General features: G+C 36.6%; 1 protein-coding gene across 1 annotated transcript in view; it reads right to left on the reverse strand.

Annotated features, from left to right (window-relative positions):
* Positions 1-1,385: 1,385 nt before the first annotated feature.
* Positions 1,386-18,282, reverse strand: part of ATG7 (autophagy related 7) — a 53,686-nt gene continuing 36,789 nt past the window's right edge. Inside the window, exon 18 of the mRNA XM_009872106.1 lies at positions 1,386-1,514. Within this exon, the coding sequence (XP_009870408.1) occupies positions 1,386-1,514 (129 nt within the window). The remainder of the gene's footprint in view (positions 1,515-18,282) is intronic.

Here is an 18,282-nt window from a genome sequence, read left to right on the forward strand (position 1 = left end):
AGTTACCACCTATAATACTTCAGATTATCAATAACCTACTGCTAAAAACCACATTAAACTATACAGATCAACTATTTTATGTTATTCCTTTCCATAGCAGCTCAACTATGGAGCCAAAACAAGTTTACATTTCTTTCAACTCAACAGCTGAAATACAAAAGCAAACAACACACACCCTTATGAAATACTCACTTTTAAAAAGCTAGTAATTTTCTCAGTTTTTCAAAATTTTACAGGTGAAAAAACAATGAAAGTGAGATCAAACTCCCTAACAAAAACCATCCGAGAGCAGCAACAAAACTTGGATAACATTCAAAGATCCCTGATTGCTCCTATTCTGCTAGAAATGCACATTCCTTTCTAAACTCAAAACAAAAATAAAATATGTGAGAAGATTTGACAAATGAAACTGTCCTTTTATCTCTGTCACAACCACAAATTTTGGTTGAGACGTAGTTATTATGCAGCAAGTCACACTTCTGCACCATAGTGCAAAATACTGTCAGATTAGAACATTTAAATGTCTTATTAGCAGAAATTGCTGCCTTTCAACTCTGTTTTTTCCTCACCCTTGGTAGCTCTCAGAAGATCCTAGCAGGTATAAACACGCTCTCTTAATTACAGAACTGGATTACTGTTGTAAGCGATTCCCAGTTTCAGCAAATTATAATCAAGTACCCATTGTGCACAACCATCATTTAATGGCCAAAAAACCATAATAAAGAAAGCTTTAAAGAAGAAAGCTGGAAACTTGCCCAAATTTTATGGCAGTGCACTCAAACAGAAAGAGTTACAATCTGTATTTAAGATTAAGAGAACCTTTTAATCCAGATGGCCAGAATTAAACAAGGCAGCGTAGGGAAATTTTCATCAAAAGCTAGTACAACATGAAAGTACCAAAATTCCCCCAGTAAACCACTGCTAATTATTTCAAACAGAGATCGCACATTCGTTTTGGGCTGAAGAACTCTGAGGAAAATGCAATACGAATGTGTTGCTTTCTGTGGGACATTTCACATATCCACCAACTTCCTTGACAAAAGCGCAGAACGGTTTAACTGCAAGAAATAGATTTGCTGGCATTTTGGGGGGGCAATATTTGGACAGGTAAATAACAAAATTTTAAAGGAGTTTGCAAAACTAATCACAAATGATTTCAGATTAGCATACACACAGTTTTAAGTTACAGCTGAGTAAACTCCAGCTGCTGCAACTGCAACGTGAAAAGGTCCTTTGTTTCTGTATTGTATTAGTCATAGAGATGACAACCAAGTTTCAATTTGCTCTCCTCTCCCTTTAAGTCGCTTGGAACTGCTGACACGCTACTCAGTAATAGTCGCTTTCCCCGAGTCATCTCCCAGTCAGCAGAGAGGATGTGAGATTTCCTATTTTGCAGCAGGCCCACTCTGCAGGGGCTGCTCATCGTTACACACTCGCCGCTGGATGTGTGCGAACAGGCCGGTTACCGCACAGCTCCTGACAGCATCCCATTTGATGAGTCGGAACTGGATCATCTGGTATCAAGAGCCAGTAAATGGTTAGCCAGCAAATTGTCGAGTGTTTCTAAACCCCTAAAACTACAATTATTCTTCGGCAACTGAAAAGTAAAAATACCATTTTCCCATAGAGCAATATCACAGTGAGAGGGTTTGGCATTCCATGACTCCCTGTGGGTTTTACACAAACACTGGAGTAGAAGAATATACAAGGAAGATCGTTTCTCGGCTCCTCTAAAATAAAAAATATCATTTGCAAAGGTTTCTTTTCATTTTGATGAAATAAAATCTCTGTAAATTTATTAATGAATTAGAAATTTCGGAGTCCAGTCGAGCCCTGCTAAAAACACCTAGCAAGACCCTATTTTGTACACCTACTTACTCTTACTCTGACACTTACACCCATTTCTTTGGTCTTTTTGCTAAGTCTAAGACAGTGCTGAATCATGACAAATTGCCCTGTCACAGTTACAAGTTAGGAATACTGATTCAGACAAAAAAAATAAAAGGAATCCCTGTCAGGATCTCTGTAACTGAGCCAGTGGGCAAATCTTGTCATGCTGCTTCCCAGCCCCTTGTTCCCTTCCTTGGCCCCACAACCCGTAATTTCTGCTCTCTGATGCTGCTCTGGAGGACCAGGATGTGATCTGGTTCTTGAGAGTGACTTTTTGCTCTTGCTTAAGACAGTTTTAGTTGGATGTTGATCACTGGATCTTTGATTTGTATTTTTCCATTTGAGCAATTTCTGACAGCAGTAACCTTTGAAAGTCTCCCAGACTCCCTTAAATTAAGAAGAACTTGCAAAATCTGATCAGTCTATGTCTCTGTACTGATGTCCAGACTTATGCTTTGTAATTCTGCTATTTACATGCAGATATTGAAGGCAGCTTCAATTACCTCCTGCTCCCAGTCACAGACCAAGGTCTGCTTGGTTGCCCAGGGCAGCACAGCACCACAATAGCTCTCAATTCTACTGATTAAAGGAGTTCAGAAAAACTTGCTGAGAACTTAACTGATATGCACAGGTTTGACAGAAGAGTGAAAACTAAGGCTGAAACATCTGTCTGACACCCCAGGCAACAGGTTCAGATTGGCTACGTAACATTCTGCCATTTCTAAATGTTGCGATTTTCCCTGTGAGCTCACTCAGGTTTAATGAAATATTACTGACATGAATCAAAATCAGAAAATATATTCCAGAAACTGAACACAATGGGAATTCAAAGTTGTACTTCTGGTGATATCAGGATCTCCTGGATTATTTGCAGATAGAACAGCAGAAAGTAAACCTTGTCCAAAAGCAACAATGAGAGCTTTTATGGGCATGCAACTACTATCCCCTTGGGGCAACGAGCAATCCAGCGATGCTAATTCCTCCTTACCCCAAATTTTTCAACAAAATTTTTCTGCAATATCAACAATCATAGAATCATAGAACGGCCTAGGCTGGAATGGACCTTAGAGATCATTTTAATCCAACCTCCCTGTCGCCAGGGACGCCACCTCATGACTAGATCAGGCAACACGTGGGGACTGAACGGGAACAACGTTAGGGCTTCTGCTGTACAAAGAGCAGCTGCTGTCACATTAATGGTGCGCCAATTTATTGCTGAACTGTCTCACACACAGGGCAGGAAAAGCTAATTCCAACATAACTATTACTATGGTCAACTATTCGTCCAAAACAACCCCAAAAGAAGCAAAAAGTCCAAAACAAAAACCACATGTGAAATTTATTAATGAGAAATACAGCAGGAAAATTAGTTGAGGAAAAAGGATCAGAATTGCCAAAGTAATTGCAAAACACAAAAAGAAGAAGACGACAGCAGCTGGCCTATGTAACTGAACTATTTCAGCTCTTTTTCCAAACCCCATGGAAATCAATGAAATCTCATACTCGGTCCTGTATTGGCACTTGCTAATAGGAATAGCATTGACTCGTGCTCCAAGGCTCTGCTTTTCTGCTGCTGCCTGAGAATTCTTAGTGTAATTAAGTTAAGAATTACAAAATACCATACTGAAATAAACACTGGAGAACAAATTATTATAAAATACTCATAAACATGTTCCCCCAAATCAATGCATTGTTTATTTGCGGAATGCTCACAATTGTTTTTTAAGAGAGTAATAAAAATTCTTCACTCACCAGGAGTCCATTCATGATGGCAATGAATTTCCAGAGGACTTAATTTTTTTATACAGCTCAAGAAAAATATTTTTGGATACAAATTTAAAAAAATGTCTTTAAACTAATAGTTCTGTTCCTTAAAATGAGTGGCCTTGCTTACAATGTAAACAATGAAAATTAAAAAAAAAATAAAGAACACAAGTCTGGTAACCTAAATACAATACCCATTGTCTGGACTTCCCTATTTCCATGAAGAACATCTGATTTTCATTTTGGATTAGAACATTCTGCTAAAATTGCTAATATACTGGGACTTAATTTAATTTAATCACAAAATTTCAAGATGAACAGCTTCAGCTGTAATCTTGTTCCACAACTGAGAAGTCACATTTTAACTCTGGAAACAACAATCAAAATTTAATGTTAATTCTGGTCGAACTAAGTTTGGATGATCTCAGAGCGAACAGTAGTTCTCAGCAGAAAAAACAGCACAGAAAACTCCGATCAACTGGCAGCTTTTATCACTGCGCAGCCAGGGAAAATTTGGCTAGAGGTTCGGTATCTTTGTAATTCCAAGAACTTCCAGTATTTTTCTGTGAAGAGACTCTCAAGTGCCAGAGACAAAAACTAGACTTAAAGCGTGCTTAAGTCAATGGTGAGACCAACAATGACAAACTGCTCCCCGGTTTTTCACTTCTTTGGCTGCTCTGTTCCGTGTGTGTGTTGAGGGTGAAAATATATACGGGAATTGTTAGAAATGACAACGTGCTCTGGCTTCTAAGGAAAGAACAAAACATGTGACCTAAGAGGCCAACAACAGCTTCAACACAAAAGACTCCGGAACTGTAACACGAAAGATTTAGTCTAGTTTTTTTGTTGTGCTCCACTCTTTTCATGGAATTCTGGGGAAATACTAGCCTTACTCGGGACACATATGCAAACTATAAAATTTAAAAAATTTCCAACACACAATCTTGACAGAAAATGTACAGGCCAGAAATACATGGGCTGAACCTGTCTGAACTCACTGCTAGTGAGGGCAGACATCTATTTTTGACAAATTTTAAGTAACAATATTTAAAAAACAAACTAGAGGTTGCTCTGCATCTAAAGCAGTACCACACATGGATAGCCTTCATCTTCCTTTAGGAACCCATGACATGAGAGTTGATCAAATACTAGTCTCAGGTAGGATGAATTAAGATAAGGGAAAAAAAAACAAACAAAAAAACAGAAGATAAAGAAACCTTTTTTGATACAAATGTGTTTCAAGTGTAACTTTTGATGTTTAATTGTCAAATCTAGGAAGTACCAGGTCTCAGCACCAGATGTATATTAGAATAATACTCTAGGCACTAGCTGTCCCCGAGGTGAGGGAGGTTGCTGACAAGGGGCAATGGACTGAATGAATATTTCCCTCAACTGACTGTTAAATTACACCTAAACAATCAATTACACTTAACAATCAAGAAAAACAGGTACTGACAATTTCTTATTGCTCAATGGGAACAGAGCTACTGAAAGATGCATGTTTGTACAAGATGAGTGGGAAATCAACCAGTACTCAATTCTAATCTTAAGTACTGGTCTTTTCAAAGAATAAATTTAAATACTTAAATACAAACCAATATAAATTTAAATATAAACCAGCTAACACTTTCAGAGTAACTACTAATGTAATTCACTTCAATTCTCAGTAGCTGAAAAAGAACATACTTGCAAGCATAAATAAATGCTACATTACTTATTTACCGAGATTATTTATTTACCAAGATTATTGTGAGAGAAAAAAGGAAGTAAGAAAAATTCAGATTTTTTTAGTATGACAATCTGTGCAGGAAAAGTGCAAGAAAGAACGATTTATGAAGAGCATTTTTGTATAGCATTCTGATAGAAAACAAAGTCCATTATTGAAATGTGAATTGTTTAGAAGCATTCCTGTGTCAATTTACTACTGCTATTGTGACAAATCAATACAAATAAAATAGGAACCTAGAACTATTATTCAGAGAATTTACTATCAAATAGCATGAAGTTCGAAAATCTGGAAGTTGAATTTTTTTTTTTACTTCAAATCATGCAGATATACACTTAAAGTAAAACATACAGATGACACAAAGTCAAAACTAATGCAAACAGGTGTGACTCAGACTGAGAAATTATGGGTGACATAGGCCATGAGATAAATGAGATGGTACAGTTAAACACAAAGCAAAATACAGATTGGATTGAAGTACGTGAATGAGACAGGATTTCAATGTAAAATGGGGCAGTGATGATATACATCTTGGAAAACTAAAGCAATACTGAGAAAATTTTTAAAATAACAGGAACAGAAGTTTTAAACAAAACTGCACTGGAACAGGACTGGAGCATTTTATAGCAAACTGGAAAGACACAATAGAAGGATGAAACGTTCTGAATATTTAAAAGAAAACATTTGTGGCCTATGCCTGAAATAGTTCCATCTCCCAACAACGAAAAAATCGTCACAGCAAAAGGGAAACCAGGAAAGTATTTGAGAGAAAAAAGTCATAGTGGTTTGCACAGTAACAACGTGCGTGCCCATGTCAGTAAAAGTACAAGGGAGGGAATAAGAACTGTTTTTGTCCAAAGAGTTTTAAAAATACCTTTGGGTGGGGTACAGTGAGAAAAATTAGCTGAAAGCTTGCAAGACAAGATACATTCCAGCTGTTTGTTTTTGTGGACTAACAGATTCTTCCGAATTGCCATTAACATTGGTAGGAGATCATTTAACATTTTCAGATTTTGATTCTGCGATGCCCTGTATAACATGGAAGATGAAAGGAGAAGTTAATGTATTCCAATGCAATTTTTGCAAGACAGGTTTTGCAAGTCACCGTGCAACACTTCAGACCAGAAAACACTTTCCACACGGTTCGCTCTGCAGACACTCCTCGACCCTCCAAATGGCAAGGTGTAGGCATGTCCAGCACAAAGTGTTCAGACTAGTCAGGAGAGTCGGTTTGGTTTTCAGAGAGTGCTCAGATAACTCTGAATGCTCATCCTACCCAGGTACATTTACTGCGCACCTAAATACAGATGCTGCACTGGTGCACCTCCAAGGTGGTACAAAGCACAGTGTATTACACTCCTGAAAAACCCCCAGTCATTCGGGCAGGTTGTGACAGAAACCACACTTGAATTTTCATGACATTAAAACAAATAAATAACCCAAATAGCACACTGTTAACAGGAGTTAATACATCACTGTCAAATATTCTGGCATATGTTAAGCATGTCACCCTACGAAACTATACAATATGCACCTGGATTCTTTTTCACTCTCTCTCTCTGCTCTACCTACCAAGGGATTGACACAACAGCCGTAAAAGCTATACTTCAAAAGGTGTGGAAGACAACATATATGAAAAATTATAGGTTTTATTTTGCAGGGGAATGATTTATTAATGTTGAGAGCTTGATTTAGTAATTAGACACTATTTGAAGAGAAAAAAAAAAACCCATGCAATCATAGATTAGTTCGATAATGAACCTATTTCAGCTCTTGATGTATTTTGGTCCAAAATTCAAAGTTAAAAAGACTGGGAAAGAACTTTCCCAATCTACTGAAATCCAATCTCATACTGGATTTCATCCAGGGTCTATACCTCAAAGGCAAAAGGGACTTAGTCATATTTTTACATAACTAAATTCCTGAATCACATGACAGAGGGAGAGTCAAATGAAATGCAAGAACAATTTCTGCCATTACTTATTTTCTTTTTATAGCATTGCTTGTAAGAAATATATGTTGCAAGACTATTTCAAAACTTAAAAGCCTTTCATCATTGATTATTGCTCATTTCTCATTCAGATTTACTAACACATTAACGCAGGGAACACTAATTTTGCATCATGGTAACAGGAACAAATGAGGATTGCTCAGCTAACTCCTAACAGCCCAATAAATAATTTGTAATTAACCAGCTGTTAAAACAACAGTCGTTTTGAAACATCTTTGCAGTACTACAGACTTCATATAATGGAATGGAATGCAGCTGTCTAGAAAAGTTACTGGATGTCACACTAGACTCCAAGCAGGGTTAATGAAGCTATGTTAAAATGCAGCCAATTTTATACAGCTGAGATTAATGGAATGATCAAACTGACGTGATATGCATTCACTGAACTCTTAATTCACATGAAAAAGAGACCTTGCAGCAGCCCAGCACAGCGCTGTTATGAATTTATATTTCATCATCCCTTCTAATTACACTAACCATGACTAAATTTTGGAGATGCTGCAGAAAAAAGCCAAATCTAAGTCCTTTGTTTCTAAAGCCACATTTCTCCACTTCCTCTTTGCCTGAGGCTTGCAATTTCTGTGATTCTAAACTCCTCTATGCCCCTCAAACTCAGACCATTTAAAATTATCTGTGAGCCCACATAGCATTGCAACAAGCTCCAGATCTGTTTCAAACTCCAAGTTGTCAACCCCTTTGTCCCCAGGACAGCACAGCTCAGATTTCTGATGGGATTTAATTCTCGTCCTTCTCTGACACGCATGACCAGGGCATCGGCACTGCTCTCACTCATCCTTGTGCTTCCTCCTTACATCTTTTCCAGATTCTGACTGCTCTCCCCAGTGGTTGTTTCCAAGATCCAGACTGCAGACACCTCCTCCACAAACACAACAGACCACTTCCTCTCTCACATGCGTACAAACAGTAAGTCATTTAAGAAATATGCTAAAACTGATGTCTTGATGATGTCGGTTCTAATGTGCACCACTCCAGATGCAAAGAATAGTTTCATTTCTCTGTCAAATGCTCGATTTATTACTTTCTGTAAATTATCTAGAAATTTTGAGACTTAAGAAATACTACAATAAAATTCATCATTCGCTCGGCATCAGTTAGAAACTGTCAAACCTGCCAATTCATTTCATCAGCATTTATTGTGTTTCATTAATTCCAGATCTAAACGTTTTCAACCAAATAATGAAGTTATACATAACTCAAAGCAGCAGCACCTATAAATCCTTCAAGCCTTTGGCAACTTCTTTAATCCAAAGTAATCATGTTTCCTTGTACAACAAGTCTTATGATGTCTGTAACAGCATCTCACTACAGTAACAACAGTCTTAATGTTATAGCTCTCTGGCATGCCTGAAGTATTAATCAGATCCCATACTTAAATATGAAATTAGAACACTCTTGAAAGTCTCCCTGAAATGGATACACCAATCAGAGCCCCTCCCCCATTTTAAAAGAAGTAAAACAAATATCAAGACTTGTGAAGTTAGTTTTGCCACCAGAATCAAACATTGCAGATTTCTGGTTATTGCTTCACTCTGTTACCTCATGCCTTCACATCAAAATAATGTTTCTAAACGGGCAGTCCATTCTATAAGCATTTTTCTCTGCCACAAGTTCTTTCCTTTTGCTTTTAAACAGAAGATAAAAAAGATCCGCTTGACAATCAGAATGAAGAACAGTAGATTTTAGGCTCGAGTTGGGAACATCAGTCTCCTTTGAAAGTAAGTCTCAATGATTGCGTTATTCATTCTTCAATTTAGAAATTTCTTTATGAAAACAAAATCTTAAGTCAGCTTAAATCCTAGCAGTCTTCCACATACACTAACATTTTTCTCATACTGTTCTGAAAACTCATGTAGCATCCTCCAACAGCTATTACTTATGAGATAAGGATCTTTTTAATGGTTCTTTATTAAAAGCGATAAATTTTTTATGACCAACGTTGTTTGAGTTTCATCTCAATTAGCAGAAAAAAATCACATTTGCAACCTTTATGCCTCAATATAACTAAAAATATATTTAACAGTAAGTATTACTTCTTTTCCCAAATCTCTCACAACCATCTCTAATTTCCACTGTATAAAAAGGAAATCAGCAGTCAGGTTCTTGACCTTAATCCACACATTTGCGCTTTAACCAAGAGAATACTTAACTATTCCAAATACAATCTGGAAGTACAAATCTACATATTGAACACATATTAAACAATATTAAACCACATATTGAATGCATTAAACAATTTGATCCAAATTCCAAACTCTAGATTAAATCCAGAAAGCACGAATATAAAAAAAAAAGTAGCCCCAACCAACACAAAGCCCAAATTCCAGAAAAGCCACGGTTTAAAGTATTTCATTACCCGTCTAAAAGTGTGAACTTGTGTTTTACACATTGGACTCCAGCCAAAAGCTATCCCCTGTTAATCCACCCCTCTCTCTGGGGAAGCAAAGACAGCTGGAGAGGATGATGACCGTATCAATATCCACGCGTGCTGCTGCCATGAGTGCATGATAGCACAGTTGGACAAACTCACAGAGTACATACAATTCGGTATAGAATTCTCTCACAGGGGCTTGCCTGTTCTATTGTGCCAGAGAAAATGTGAAGTATTATGAAAGCAGCAAGAAAGCCTACAGCCGTGGCTGTTCTTTAGAATACTGCCATGAGTGCTGGTAAAGGCGAAGTTAAAATAGACTGCCCAGCAGTCATTCACATACGAAAGCTACAACAGATGCTCTTTAATTCTTTATCTGAATGAACCTCAGTCATTTAGCTTCCACAGTTCTTTTCCGTATTTCTTAGCGAGTCAAACTCTTGCAAAGAAGCTTCTTTTGGAGGCTGGAAATAACATCTTATTTTGTACTTGCCCTTTCTTTGTCCACTATAGATTTTAATTCTACTAAGAACTGAAGTCAAGCCTCAATTTCATGACTGTCTATCCCTAAAAGCATGTACAAGCTATCAGAATTTATGAGATATAAGACTGTTGGTGTGTGGAGAAAGAGATTAAACTAGTTTCAGTGACTGATATACTCTACCAGCCAACTCTATTCTTACAGAAAAGTGAGTACAGTAATGATAGGTGCAGTATTACCATTATTTCCGTAGGTACCACATGTGGCAGAGGAAGATCCAGAGATTAGTGCATATAAATCACTCACCCAGGAAGAAAAAATCTACACAATTGCCAGCTAAGACAACTAATATGAAATGCATGTTTTCACAAGGGCTTTTCAAAGAAATAGTATTTGTGGGAAGAATGAGTCATAGGATAGCAAACTTCGTATACTACAGTTACTTAAGTGAAAAGACAAAAGGAAATAGAACCTAGACGATTTTTTTAAATAACAAAGAAACATTAGCAAAACCAGCTGTTGCACTGTAATAATTCTAAATAGCTTTGTTATGCCTTCATATTCGCTTCCAGTAGTAGTTCTGTCTCTTTAACTTGCATTTTCGGGTTTGCTGTTGTTGGCACACTGTCTCAGCAGACATTAGAAAAATAAACTTTTCAACAACATAAACCCTTTTAAAACTGTATCTCTTAACCCTTAACCCCCTGAGAGGTTGGAAAGTAATTACTTAATTCTTTACAGGTTTACTTGTGCATCTCTTCTCTATTTTTGTGACTTTTCTTTCTACTTTTGCTATTACAAAATAAATAAGCAACATCCTAGTTACCTCCATCTAAAACACAGTTTGATTATTTTCCTTAACTATGTATTTTTTCTTTTTTTGGATTAACCTACATAATTTCACAGAAATTTATTTAATGTATAGTAAGTACTTAAATAGAATCCACATTTTAAGATGACAAGGTACTAAAGTGCTTGCACATACAGATTATTTCTCACTGCTTTAAGTTCATTCCAAAAAGACTACACTTTTACTATGTTTACTTTTATGTTTTAACTGGAAGCGAGTCAATTCACTTCTTGACTTCAAGTTGAGAAAGTTAAAGAAAAAAATAGCAATATTTTCTTCATATATATTCTTACTCATATTTTAGCCACATCTTTCACTTCATACTAAGGTTTGCAGCTCAGTCTAACTTTCTCAAAGTATGTTGTCAGATTTCAAGTTCTAGCATTTTCCCCTTGTCAAAGCCTTCCACATCTATGCAGTAAAATTGCGTTACCTTAAGGGTGCTGTATAACAATTTAACGACTAAAAATCATCATCACATCTGTAGAATGACTAAAGTTTTCCTGCACATGAATAACTAACTCAGTAATCCACAAACCACCCTTGATTCATGAAATATTACCTGTGAAGCATAACCTCAGTGTCCCAGAAACAACCGCTCGAGAAGGCAACAATTCATTGCTATTCTGAAGCACACCGGTTAGTTAATACTGAGAGTGGGTTTTTAAAGGTTGAGAGACCAAGAAAACAGGAACTATCCTGAAACAGTTTGTTTGTTTGTTTTTTAAAGTTATCTTCTCCAAACTTTAACTTAAATCTTTTTCTCTGGGCAAAATCTGTATTTTATGCACAACGGTATAGACTTTTCTCATGTCTCTTCTTGAGGCCAGATAACTTTCATTTACAAGGAGACGACCTTCCCTCAGTTTGCCTTAAATCAACTAAGAGGAGTCACCACTAAGGAAAAATTATCACCGAAGTGATAAGATAAGCAAAGCTTATCTTCTCAAGCCCAAATAGGCTAATCTTGGAATCAAATATGGGTTTTAACTATGGAACTGGTCATTAATTTTTATCACTCCTAAGCAATCAGGTGGTCTTGCCAGGACTCCAGCCAATCCCATAAAACCAACTATGTTGCACAGCAGATTTTAGCTAGAAGCCAAGTTATAAGACACTGTAAAAAGGAAACTTCAGGAGAACCTGAGCCAGAGTAAGGCAAAGGAAATACCAGCACTTTGTAGAGATGTTCATTAAAGTGTAAAACCCAGGAAAACATTCGGAATCAAAGTGAAAGAAAACTCAGGCTAGTAAGAGATGGGTTAGTACAAATTTTAAAGGCTATTCAAGCTTGCATTTAATAAATCTCTTTAAAACTAGTGTCAGCTTTAGTCAATAATAGTTGTATTACAGTAGCAATACGGATGTAAATCTTTAGGCAATCTTGCTGGTAAAATTATTCCATACTTCAAAGAGAAATCTGAAGATGTTTTGAAAATTTGAGAAGTGGTTTACAAAGGATTTTCTGTACCAAATTTCCACATAGGAGTAGATCTTAATGTTGATGTTTTGTTATTAAAATTTGCGATGCTTAGTTTCCTTTGATTAGCGACCACAGGCATTAAAGAGAAGTTGTGGTAAAGCTTCATGTGTTTTCAAAAACTCCTATCATTGTAATCAATGCCATTTATTACCACTTACTAGTTCCACCTATATTTAAAGTAACATCAGTAGTTTACAGAATTGGGGGGGAAAAAAAAATCTACTACTGTTCATATAGAAAGGTCTTGTAGTCAAAATGACATGTTGGCACTAATAAAATACCGATGCACTTGTCTATGTGATAATTGACAGCACAAGTTTCTTCCACAACTGTGAAGTTTGAGAGACCCTGCCAGGGGAAATGCAGACCGTGTTAAACATGGTTAACAATTAAATACTCTTGCTGACAACATTTAATGGTCTACAAGACGAACGGAGTACATGAAAAGCAGGGTGGATTGAGTGCCTTCATACATGATACTGCAAGTCAACTAACATTCAAACGTCCAACAGTTTGTTGAATGCAGAGGCAGACTCGCCTCAAGAAATTCATAGCACCTTTGGGTAAGGCTACGACAGTATGTGTTTATTGAAATCTGCATCTGGTAGTAATTTGTCCAGCAGCAAACTTTTTTCTTTTTTTATTTGAATGATCTATGGGGGCTCATATACTCTGCAACTGCTCACTTGCACTAAGATGCAGATTGTATAGTTTATGTTCTTAATTATAAAACAAAGTTTATCAGCATGTTTGTCTGTGTTGGGTAAGTTTTTATTCTGTACATGAGAATAACAGAATGCATCTTGAACAGTCTATTCATTCTGTAACAAAATATACTGGAATGAAAGAGATTTAATCCCTAAATTATTTATCTCTCCCTTCTCTACTGGAAATTTTTCCTTTAGAGAAAAAGGAGTTAAGATCATTTGAAAACCTTTCTAGAAGAGAATTACTCAGTTCTCCCAATCTCCCCTCCCCCCCAAAAAATAATAAAAGAGAATGCAGGTTATAATCCTAATTTGCCAAATACTGATTTAGTAATGGTGTATCTTGTTCAAAATTGCAGCCTAGCCCAAAAGGCAGTTTTGTTTGTATAAAGTCTCCTCTGCAAAAACTAGCCAGGTAGTTTGGAAAATGCAGTTCTTGTCCTCACCACCTATCTAAATCTCAAATCTCACAAAGAAGCAAAATTGGTTAGAGCAGGGGCAAAGAAAAAGTCAATACCCTGCTACAGACAAGAAAGGAGGCTGAAAGCCCTACAAACCGAGAGGAGCATAGTTTTGTCTCCAGATACGCACTTGCTCCTTCTCAGATTTTTAAGCATTAATTCATGAACTTCGGTTTCTTGCTACTGACCATCCTGTCCCTGCTAGCATTCGGTAGAAGGACCGTGTCCCTAAGACAGAGGCAGCGTGCCTCTGCAACTGTGCCAGAGGTGCTGGTGTTGCTAAAACAGGAAACATTAGAAAGCACAGATATTTGGAGTCCTCATGGTAGAAAATGTCCAATATTGAAGAGTACTAATGCCACTGATCAATACTAGCTATGAATAAGAGGACAAACAAACTCAATTATTACCCGCACAAGCCAGTACTCAAAAGCTGCAAAGGCATTACAAAGTACATCAACTAAATACTCTGTTATAGCAGTTTTATAGCACCTGGAAAGGTGCTGCAGTATTAAGGATAATTTTTTTTATAGCTATTTGTTGCATAGCTTTTCCCCCTCTTATAGAAACTGATGATGTTCTAAGTTCATGTACAACAGTACTTTCCATTTTACAGCTACGCAAGATTTACTGTGAAATTTTATATAGAGATCAATGTTTTGGCACTATGACAGCAATTAACAGTTTAATACATAAAACACCCAAACCCATCAGTTGCTAACACAAATGTCATTATTCCATTTCTTTCAATAGTTTTATTCTATATTTTTTCCATATATTTGAAATTGTGAACAAAAAAGACAGCTTGATATCAACAGCAGCTTAAATTAAAAAAAATCTTGACATTGAATAGTCATAATTTTCTCTATCTCTGCCCCAAGTATTAATTCTTACATTTGAATTTGCAGAGTTTAATTTAATTTGACCACCAACTACACCAGTTTAATAAGCCTATCAATCTATGCAGCTAATCGATGGCACCTTTTATTGAAGGAAGCCAGCAAGTCAAATTTTGTGAATACAAATACTTGATAAGGTTGTTCCAGGGTTTTGAGACAAGGTCACATCGGATGTTTAAGCCAATGCAGATCTATTGACTTGAAATGAGCTGGAGAGTATTTCTCTAGCTGTCCTCACTTTTAAAATCTCTCTTTGGAATTGAAACTTTAACAAGGGTTAACCGATCAAAATAGGTTTGTAACCATAACACTGCAACTCTGGTCTTACGGGACTCTCAGCTCTGACTGGCAGGCTCTTATCCTTAAGATCTTCCCTAAAGCATTCCTGTGGCATGGCACACTCCAAGAAATCTTTCCATTCTGTGCAACCCTACAATCAACCGTCCTTCCCCCTTCCTCCCCTTGGCTTCAGCTAAGGAAAATGATTGCACGTGGCCCTCCCTGTCCTGAAGGGACAAATATATATTTATTCAAATGTATCAAGAAACATGAGTATTCGTGCACAATAGCTGCTGATGTAGGTCTTAGGAAGCACATCTGAGTATTATTAGTAATAGTAATAGAAGTTATCAGTAAAGATATCATGGGAAAGAGAAAGAGATCATGTTTTGGTATAAAATACAGGAAACATTTTACAGATATTTCTAAATTCTTCAAAGAGCTGCAGAAGGTATCAGCATAATGACCATTCCTGGGCTTGTTCAAAGGCTGCAAAACTCACTTTGAACTGTTTCATGCTGATGTAACAGTTACCTCTCCTTGGCAAAATTTCAACAGCAGAAATATCATTGATTCAGCAGAACATCAAGGTGTGAGGACATACTAACCAAACTGAATTGGAAATGTACATACATTTTAAAATCTACTAGAACTGAGACTCATTTCTCATTTGGATTGCGTTCAACAGGATTCTTGTTTTCCGGAAAAAACATTATCGCTATTTGAAGACCTGGGAAATATTGCTTGATGAATGAAGAAAAAAAATTATACTGATTGTCATCATGAGAAAATTCAAAAAGAAAAAAAAACACAACAAAACAACCCACCTACTGAAAGAAAACAGATTAATCTCTTATCTCTTTCTTAGAGGTTCCAGGACAGGCCTGAATCTGTCAAAGTGAATTTCTCCTAAAACGCACCAGATTAAAAACATGAAGGAAAACAGGAAAACTCACAGACACAGAAAAGTCTCAAATATTAATTCTGATCCACCCATAAGAAGTACTTTTTGGAGGAAATTTTCATAACATGGAGTAAAATTCAATTCTGAATACTTCTTTACTAACAGGAAAAGACTGTTAAGTTGCAGAATTTACTATTATTATATTGTTGAAATTGTTTTTTTCTGTTTTGTTTGGGATTTTTTTTGGCTACTTATACGTGTTACTGTTTCAGCATCGCACACATTGCATAATATAATGGAGAATCGAAAACAAGCAGGATATTTTTAATAGCAAAGCACATTGGAAATTCTGAATTTTCTTCCAAATTTAGGTAAGCATAAAGTTCACTTTTAACACCAGCTGCCTATTATACAACTAAGACCTGTTCCCTAAGAAATGGCTGAAAAAACGGTCAAGCACAAACTTCAGCCAAGTGAAGAATCAAAACAAAAAAGGATTTTCTGTATTTTCTCTTTTTTAAAGTGCTCAAAGTACTTAACTAGCATGATTTTTTTTTTAATTAATCCTACCCTTCTATAGGGTAAGAGTTCTAATCTGCATTGTTTGAGATACAATAAAGCAGCACAGCAAAATACCAAATAGGGTTCATTCACTGACCACAAGAACTTGTCACAGAAACTATCGATACTATGAATCACACCGTAAGAGAACAAAGAGAAATGAAGTTTCTGTACTTCTAAAACTGGATATAGCTTAAGAGGTCTTGTACAGAAATTCAGCTACACATACTACAGTGAATTCATACAAGACTTTCACTTTACCACTATTATATATGTGATTTTGATTATACAAAAAGAGCTCTCCACACCAGCAAACCCCAATATACTTGGCAGGGCTAAGAGAAGCACTGTGATACGCAACCAGCTCTGGGCAGCCCAGCCAAGTTCTGAACGGAAAGTCAGGTGTCGCTCTGTCCCGAAACCAATTACTCCGGTTTCCAATTAATAATTCAAGAGATGCATACCCAGCCACTAAACTCGACTACACATTGGCCAAGTGTCAAGAAGCTTAGGTTAGGAGTAAGGAGACAAAGGGATCTGGAATACAGAAGTGCTGTTTATGTGAGCTGAGGCAGCTCCCAAGTGAACTGTGTATCCAGGGGAAAAAAGGTCTTAGTGCTGACACCGGAGTTTCCCACAGCTTCTATTGGCCTTCAAAGCCGTGTGTGTCATCAGAGTCTCTTGCTGAAGCTGCACAGAAATATCTAACTGGTATTAAAAACAACACAAAAATTGTTCCACAGAACGTAAATTAAAGCCAGATGTGGAGAAAGCAGATGCCTGAAATTTACTGTCATTTCAAGACAGAACAGAAACACTTGCTAATTTTATAATTTACTGAGTAAACTGTCATGCTAAGGAATTGATGTAGAATAGTTACAATTTCCTGATGCATCTCCTGTTAAAGAAATAGGTGCTCTATTGACTAAAACCCTGCCATTAACATCAGAATGGAACCACGAACTAAACCCGTGTTACGATTCCTACTCTGGTTGCACACTGAATTACGATTATACTCTTACCAGTCATTTCAAAAAGATAAGGTAAAATATGTCAAGATAGTATTAATCCTTAGGTTGACAGCACAGCACCGGAAGAGGAATTGAACAATGCAGGTTAAAAAGATATTTAGTAAGTGAGAAGTCTGCCATATCTTACTGCAAACTGTATTGCTTGACTCTGGGCAAATACAGTCTGACCACAACAAAACGATCTAGGCAAACCCAAGAAAAAATTAAACTGTCATAATAAATCAATATTTTAAGAGCAATCCTTTTAAAAAAATAACAAGACTGAGTAGTTTCTCTATCGATGCAAGTTTATTAGCCAAATATTGGTGATTTTATATGGAATTACAACACAATTATGATGTCACTGCAGTAAATTTAAGGTTGAATGAAACGTAACTTCACAAGTCTATTTTCTTTACAGTGGAGCAATTGCACTGGTCAAGTTATACTAGATAAGAAAAAGGAAAATCTTGAGTTACTAGAAGCCACTTTTACAGTCTCCAAATGCAACAACCATCTACAATATCAGTTGGGTGAGTGTGAGTGCAGAAAGGAAAATAACTTCTCAACAGAACAATCAAATATTCTGATTACCAAAACAGGCCATACATAACTTAGGAAACCTCTCTCTCTATTCTGGTTGCAGTTTTTAGAATGCCATGTATCAAGACTATCTGAAAGCAAACTAAAGAGCACTCATTTTAATAAATCTAACGCCTCCATTTCAGAGAACACATTCTGCCAACAGCAGCTCAAAAGTAGGCAAAACCACAAAAAATCATTCTGCAGTCTTAAAACTCATCAATATAAATTGCAGCAACTGCACCATATGAGGAAAAGTAAGCTCAAAATACAAGAACAATTCAG

Source organism: Apaloderma vittatum, unplaced genomic scaffold (genome assembly GCF_000703405.1).
Source record: "Apaloderma vittatum isolate BGI_N311 unplaced genomic scaffold, ASM70340v1 scaffold11686, whole genome shotgun sequence".
Taxonomy (NCBI): Eukaryota; Metazoa; Chordata; class Aves; order Trogoniformes; family Trogonidae; genus Apaloderma; species Apaloderma vittatum.